This window comes from Hyperoodon ampullatus (genome assembly GCF_949752795.1).
Source record: "Hyperoodon ampullatus genome assembly, chromosome: 14".
NCBI classification, from domain to species: Eukaryota; Metazoa; Chordata; class Mammalia; order Artiodactyla; family Ziphiidae; genus Hyperoodon; species Hyperoodon ampullatus.
This window is the reverse complement of record NC_136927.1, coordinates 23,663,416-23,670,967: the sequence shown is the minus strand read 5'-3', so window position 1 is coordinate 23,670,967 and position 7,552 is coordinate 23,663,416. Positions and strand designations below refer to the sequence as shown.

Genomic DNA, 7,552 nt, shown 5'->3' with positions numbered 1-7,552 from the left:
CTTCCTTGCCTTCCAAGAAACAGTGGCTCCTTCAACAGGGGAGGTAGGAGCCTTGGAGGTGACAGTGGAGCAGGGGAGGGGTGGACTCAGTCTAGGGGGCCAACATCAGCCACAGCAATGGCACAGGAGCAGGTGCTGGGCATGGGTGCCAGGAAAGATGGCTGTGGGCAGACAGTGGCCGTCCACTGCGATACTGGCTTGTGGCTTTTTTGTCTTTTGATAAGCCCGGTACAAATGTAGGCACTTGTGGGGAGAGGTTTCAGGTATGCTAGAGCCAGTGCATGAGGCAAGTCCCCAGGGCAGCCCACCTTGAGTGGCTTTGCCCCCTCCCTTCAGTACACAAGGGATATACCTATTCTTGGTAAATATACTTGATATATTCTTGGTACATAATAAACACAAAAAGAAAACAAACATGCACCAAGTCGCACCTTGGTATGATTTAAATATATAAATTTTCTAAAGTAGTTTTAATGTCACACAAGTAGCTTTTAAGTGTACAGCAAGAGAAAACAGAAGTAGCTAAGAAAAGCCCCCACCAGTCTCAGGTCTCCTGAGCCTGTGGAAAGCCAAGCTGAGCCCTGACCAGCAGGTTTAGCAGCCATTAGAAAGGCCCTAAGTTCCTCAGGAAGAGCCAGGGGGCAGTCCCCGCCCCTTGGAAACCTGGTTTCCTAAGGGGGTACAGGCATCTCTGGGCCCCTGGCTCACTGTACCAGTGAAAATCCCCTCAATGCCCATTCATTTGATTCCTCCTAGGGAAGGGGGGCTCTCACCGACAGTCAGGCTAGGGGCAGAGCCAGCCTGCCTTTGCTGCAGGGTTCTGGGGGACTGGGGGTGGGCCTGGCCATGGGAAGGGCTCAGTCAGCAGGCTTATCTTCTCGTAGGATGGTGAGGAAGCGCTGGCCTCCCTCACAGAGCAAGCTGTGGACAGCCCGGCACAGCGCTAGCCAGGGTGGCCCCAGCGGCTCCTGCTTGCTCACCAGGGGGAGGAGTTCGGCCATCAGGACCTGGGGGGTGGTGCAGGACCAAGGTCTCAAGGGGGCCCTGTCCCAGCTGGCCCAGGGCCCCCAGAGGAGGGCTCAAACCAGGGCCGGCTTTGAGGCACCATGCCCCAGCCCATCCCTCCTCCAGAAGCTCCAGCACCCTCACAGGGGCACAGGCCCAGCAGCTCCCACCCTTCCCTGGTAGGTCTTGGCGGGAGGAGCACAGATATGCTCTTGAGGCCAAGCCCTCATGAGGCTCCAGACCTAGAGTCCTCCCCAGGGCCCATGGCTCCCCGACACTCAGTTACCCACTCCCTACTCCGTAAGTACCTTTTCCAGGTGGATCTGCTGGTGCAGCATGGCCACTCGCAGCCTGAGGGCCGCCAGGGTCTGCAGCTCCTGGGTACTAGAGTAGAGAAGCAGCTGGGGGCTCCAGATATGGTCTGCTCCTCCTCCACAGGGCAAGGAGGCCCTGGGGAACCTCCCCTCAGGCCACGGCCCCAGCTGCTGTTCCACCACTGCTGCGAGGACAGGGGATATGGCCTTACAGGGCACAAGCCAGGCACCTCCTCCCCAGGCCCCTTTAAGGGGATGCAGTCTCCCCTTGCCTCCTGTATGAAGCCCTATTGTCCATAAACAACTAACTCTTGCAATACCAGGCATCTGCCAGTACCTCTCTGATTGTCACAAGGCACTTTTGCAATAACTGGATAAATAAGTAAGCTACTCGGAGTGGTGGGGTCTGTGTGTCGGGAGAGAGATTGGAGCAGGGGTGCTGTGCTGGCCAGCTCCACAGCACAACTGCAGAGAACTCAGAATGCAGTGGGGTGACAAAGGGAAGGGCCGGCCTGCCTGCCTGCCTCCGCTCCCAGGCTGCTGTTAAAGTCCCAACACCACCCCGTGGCTAAAGGACTTTGACCGTGACCAGACTTCAGCACGGGCAGGGCAGGCCTCACCTGTGCATAGCTCCCGCAGCCTGTGGAGACACTGCCCCACGATGGCCTGCAGCTCCTCCAAGGTGAGCAGGCAGCGGTACTCCTGCATCCAGTCCTTGGGGTCTACACAAGAGCCAGGGGGAGCAGGCCAGGTCCACGCCGGTCCTGAAGCCCTCCACACCCTGACCAGAGACTCAACTAAGGGCCCACTAACCTGCCGTGAGCTCGTCCCCCATTCGAAGTCTTAGCAGCAAGTAGGCCTTCTGCAGGTGCCTCACCTCCGCCTCCACCTCGGTGGCACTGAGCCTGGGGCCAGGCCAGCCTGACTGCATGTGGGTCAGGGAAAGTCCCCTGTGGTCAGGCCCCTCCGCTTTCCCCAAGGGCTGGGTCCTGGAGTAGCTCTGGCCCTTCCTGGAGTTGCTCCTCCTCAGACTCGCCAGGTTTAGAGCCAGAACCTCTGCCCCCGACCCCTCACTCCCCCATGCCCCGGAAGGATACAGTTGTCTGCATTTTCTGGAGGAACTGCGTTTTGGCGGTGGTAGCAGCATCCACAGAATCACTGGTCTGTGTAGAGCTGAGCTGGGCCCACAGGCTGGGATGCACACATGCACAGCCCACAAACCAGAAAGCAACGTGGTTACTCCAGCCAGCTGGGCTGGGCCACGAGAAGTAGGCAAGGGCCAGGGCAGCAGCCCCAGCCTGGGGTGTCTGGCTCTGCTGAATGTCAGGAGGGACCTTTGGGGGTCCTGGGGAACCGAGGGGGACACTATCCGTGAAAAGGGGACAGAGCTGACCCACTCTGGGAAATTCTAGGAGAGAATTCAAGGAAAAAGGGGAGAGGAGCCAGCAGTGACTGGCGACCAAAATGTCTGGTAAGAGCTTTGGATGCTGGCTCTGTACCAGGCACAGCACAGACACCCGAAAAGGCACCACCTCGTTTAACCCCTACAACACCTCTAGAAGCTGGTACTATTATTGTCATCTCCACAAGGAAGACAAATGGGGACTTGGAGACACTAAGTGCCTTGGGGCCTCAGAGGCTGCTGGCTGAGTCTAAGGTGACTACAGCCATCCTAGGGAGGCTGACTCTCCTAATGTGGAGTGTCGCCACCCAGCAAAGAAAGCCAAGGGACCCGTGGGAAAAGTCTTACCAGTGGGAAGCCTCAGCCTCCCTGCTCTCCACACTCCCCTGGTCTCCCCTCCCCCTTCACCCAGCCACAAGACTCAGCCTCACCGGGAATTCCGGGAAGCCGCTTTCCTGAAGGCCTCGGGCAGCTGCAGCAGGATCCTGTCAGGGAAGCCGGTGCTCAGGGCAGCTCTGTCTCACTCTGGGGGCTGCAGGCCCCACTCCCTACTCAGAGCCCAGTGAGGGATGAAGCTCACCCACCCCTCAGACAGGGCTTCCAGGGTGACCACAGGAGCCAGCCCAGTCCAGGTCCCACCTGGCAGAGAGAAGAGAAAGCAGAGCCCAGGCCTTCGAGAGCTCATGTGGAGCCCTGGGGCTGGGTGGATAAGTGGATAGGGCACAGGTCAGGCCCCAGTGCATCAAACATGGCACCTTCACAGCCAGCTGTTCCACTCTGCCAGCTTCTGGGCTTGGGCCTCATGGGGTGGCATCCTGGGGTTCCCCTGGCCCACATCCAGCTCAATGCCCTGTCCTCCCTGTCACCCCAAACCCAGGCTCCTGCTACTGCCCAGGATCTGATCAGGTAGAGACAGTAGTTCCTCTAATGAGGGTCTGGAAACCTACCCCTTATCCTTGAGTGTAAAAGCTTCTGGGGCCTGAGAAGCAGCCGACAGGACTATTTGTTCGTTCCTGAGGCCTGACTCAGGCTTGGTGGCTCCAGCCCCTTGCCCCATACAGGCCTGATCCCCCACTGACAGAAGCCTGCGCTCAGGGAGGTCCTTGGCATGCACCCTGGTTTGGCGGATGCCCCTGGGGGGTTTTGTCTCTGATGCACGGCTGCCAGCCCTGCGTGAGGTGCTGGGTGGGGCAGAGGCTCTGGTGGCAGGGGAGGTGACAATGGACCCAGACTTCAGGCTGGGGGCCTTGTCTCCTTCTCCAGCCTTTGATATGCCTTTTCGCACCCGTACAGCCTTCTCCAGCGCCTGGGTCAGAAGCTCCAGCTCCTTGAGGTCTTGCGGGCTGGGTATGCATGCTGCAAAAACCAAGAGTCATGTAGAGGTCCCTCACCACTGCATGTCAGAAGACAGGCCAGGGGCAGCACCTGGAGAAGGTGGATGGCTGAGGTTTACCTGCAGATGGGGCCTCTTCATTAGTTTCTGGCCCTGGGGTTGGCTCCGGAGCCAGGGTCTCGGCTGGTTCCCTGCGAAGACACAAGGCAGCCGTGGCACGGCCAGGAGGCACGGCCCGGGCCCAACAGGCCTCCAGGGCCGCCTGGCCTAAGGGCAGACCCGCAGCCTCAGAGCCTGCAGGAAAAGCGGGGAGCACTGACAACCCGCAACTCCGAAGTGAGCGCTGGGCCGGGTCCCCCAGCCCGGGGTCTCTAAGCGGGGTTCTGACGGCCCGAGGGAGGCCTAGCCGGGTGGTCCCGGGGTCCGCGTACCAGGCACGCAGCAGCCGCCGGGAGACTCGCAGGCTCCGCTCCAGCTGCCGCTGTCGCTCGGCGCAGGAGTCCAGGGCGTCACGCAGCTCGGCCACTAGCCTGGTAAGGACGCACCAGAGGCTCAGCACCCTGGCCAGCCTCGGGCCGCGCAGCCTCCCGCCCCCTCCAGCGGCGCGGGACCCACCGGCGCGAGCTGCCGGCAAGCAACATGAAGGTGGTACCCATTCTTCGCGATCTGCCGCCGCCGCCAAATCCCGCCCCTTCCGGCCTAGAAGATCGCCCCTTCCGGCCGGACTGTCCAATCCCGAGCCCAGAGTTCAGGGCCCGCCCTACCCGATGACGATCCCGCCTCAAGGTCCCCCGCTTCCCGCGGGGTCCAAGCCGTGACTCCGGTTCTGAGCTCGGGCCGGGAGCCGTGGAGGGAACGCGGGTGAGGACCTCGGGTGACGCGCAGGCTTCTGGGCTGGATAACCGGGTAGATGGTGGCACCTGTGATCGCTTAACGGTTGGCTTCGTCTTTGTATTGAAGGCGCTCTAAAGCAGGGCCCTGCTGCCTTGCTGACCCCGGGCCACCTAGCACAGGGCAAGGCACATGGAGGGGCCCAGTAGGTATTTACTGCAGTCGATAGAAGTGAGGATTACATGTGTGTTGGGAGCAGGGACAAGGGAGGAGAGAGTGTCAACTTTTGGATATGTTGGTGAGGTGATGACATCCAGGGGAGGCATCAGTGGGCACCTGGGCAGAGGCGGATGAAGCCCAGGAGCCAAGGATGTGGCACATGGAGCAATGGGCCTGGGCAAGCTGGTCCAAGGTGGGGCAGGTGTGCGTGAATGGGGACAGGTGAGGGGGAGCTGGAGCCCAGAGAGGTGGAGGGACAGCAGAGCCTGGTGTCTCAGAAACCACAGGAGGCTATCCCAGGAGGGAATGTCTGCGGGATGGGGGAACGGGGCCTTCAGAGAATCAGGAGACACCTGGCGAGGAGGGATTGTGGGGACAGATGCTGGCTGGAAGGAGTGGTGCGGGCAGCAGGGTCCACTGTAATTGGAGATAACAGGAAAAACAGATGAATGCCAACCCCTCAGGGGCCAAGAAATCTCAGGGGAGAGCAGGACGGGTGACAGACCTGGGAGGGGTTGTTTCAAGTTGATGAGGTGTCCATTTCATAGTGCTGATAGGAAGGTGCTGCAGCAGAGGACAGAGATACAAAGGAGGGGAGTTGAGGGTGCCAGGCAGAGAAGGGGAAGGGGGTGAGGACCCAGGCAGCCCTGGGACTGCCCTTAGGGTGGGCCCCTCCATCAGTAGTGGCCTGTTTTCTTGCCTAGTGCGGGGAGGCTGACAGCATTCTGACTAAAATGAGATTCTTTGTGAGGTAGGAGGGGAGGGGAGAGGGCTTCAGTCAGTGCTTAGAAGATGCAGGGAGACTCCACCCCACCCCACGGTCAGGTGGTACTAGGTCCCCACTGGAGTGGGAGAAGGCAGTTCAGTCATGCACATCACGTGGCTGCTACTACCCTCATCACATTTAATCCTCACAACACCCCTGTGAGGTAGGTATTATTGCCCCATCTTACAGATGAGGAAACTGAGGCTCACACATGCCTAGGGGCATACAGTCAACAGGGAGGTCTGCAATCCCTATGCTGGGATTCCCTTACTCAACCATGCCTGACCCAGGGTGGTCAGAATTCTACTACAGTAGCAAAAAGAGCTCCTACAGGGAAATCAACACCCAGAAAAGCCTCACGGAGTCAGCATCTCCCTGTCCCTGTCGTTTTGGTTCAAGACCATTTGGGGGACACTCCTGGATAAGTGGTTCTTTCTGACATTTTCAAGAGGAAGCAAAAGCTATCAGCAGGGCTCCACGTCGGCACCAGCTGCGGGGCAAAATGGAGGCGCTGATTTTGGAACCCTCCCTGTATACTGTCAAAGCCATCCTGATTCTGGACAATGATGGAGATCGACTTTTTGCCAAGTACTATGACGATACCTACCCCAGTGTCAAGGAGCAAAAGGCCTTTGAGAAGAACATTTTCAACAAGACCCACCGGACTGACAGTGAAATTGCCCTCTTGGAAGGCCTGACAGTGGTATACAAAAGCAGCATTGATCTCTATTTCTATGTGATCGGCAGCTCCTATGAAAATGAGCTGATGCTCATGGCTGTTCGGAATTGCCTCTTCGACTCACTGAGCCAGATGCTGAGGAAAAATGTAGAAAAGCGAGCTCTGCTGGAGAACATGGAGGGGCTCTTCTTGGCTGTGGATGAAATCATAGATGGAGGGGTGATCCTGGAGAGCGATCCCCAGCAAGTGGTACACCGGGTGGCATTAAGGGGAGAAGATGTACCCCTTACGGAGCAGACCGTGTCTCAGATGCTGCAGTCAGCCAAAAAACAGATCAAGTGGTCACTCCTTCGGTGAAGATCCCACTGTTCCTGGCTCCTCACCCCCCTCAAAAAATCCACGTCTGCTGTGACTTCTCATCCAGCCCCCCAGTTGATGCTCTCAGGGTCATCTCGGGGATAACAGGGATCCTTAAATCTCCATCCTGTCTGTGGTTGCCCCCTCGCAAACCTGTATACGCTTCCCGTTCCTTCTCTTTTTTGCAGTTCTGGGAGTAAAGCTCTCAGCAGATTTGGACACAGGGCAGGGGAAGCACTCTCTTCCTTGCTCGACTGGATTATGCTCCCATGCTCTCCTATCCCCCATATTTCCTCCTCCACTTCTGTGCCCTTTGCTGCAGCTACGCTTCAGATCAAAGCAGGAGAAAGAATGTAGGCAGTAGGTCTGGGCGCCTCCCTTCCCTAGGTCGCTGAGAGAGGTGCCTTTCTTTAGAAGACCTTTGGGATTTGGCTTTCCGCAGGAAGACGGAGGTTGGGACACCCACTGTTGGGTCATCTTTCCCCTTGACCCAAAACTTCCCACAAAAATGTCTCAAGAAACCTTCCTGAGACTTAGCGTCCTGCCCCCACCCACTAACTGCCAGTTCTCCAAGTGGGGCGGATAACTGGGCATCCTGGAGGAGGCATTTTTGTGCAAGAGATGTACGGAGTCAGGATGATAGCCA

At 58.3% G+C, this 7,552-nt stretch overlaps 2 protein-coding genes across 2 annotated transcripts; one reads left to right on the top strand and one right to left on the bottom strand.

Annotated features, from left to right (window-relative positions):
• Positions 1-451: 451 nt before the first annotated feature.
• On the bottom strand, positions 452-4,695 carry TEDC2 (tubulin epsilon and delta complex 2; the record flags this gene model as incomplete). Its single annotated transcript, XM_079718851.1, has 10 exons — positions 452-1,007; positions 1,314-1,504; positions 1,940-2,041; positions 2,133-2,244; positions 2,417-2,510; positions 3,153-3,206; positions 3,669-4,077; positions 4,175-4,245; positions 4,486-4,584; positions 4,670-4,695. 10 exons carry the CDS (start codon positions 4,693-4,695, stop codon positions 858-860), a joined length of 1,308 nt encoding a protein of 435 aa, XP_079574977.1. The 3' UTR covers positions 452-857.
• Positions 4,696-6,372: 1,677 nt separating this feature from the next.
• Positions 6,373-6,906, top strand: LOC307062863 (coatomer subunit zeta-1; the record flags this gene model as incomplete). The annotated part of the gene is made up of 1 exon (XM_079718759.1): positions 6,373-6,906. The coding sequence occupies one exon, from the start codon at positions 6,373-6,375 to the stop codon at positions 6,904-6,906; it is 534 nt and encodes a 177-aa protein (XP_079574885.1).
• Positions 6,907-7,552: the final 646 nt, after the last annotated feature.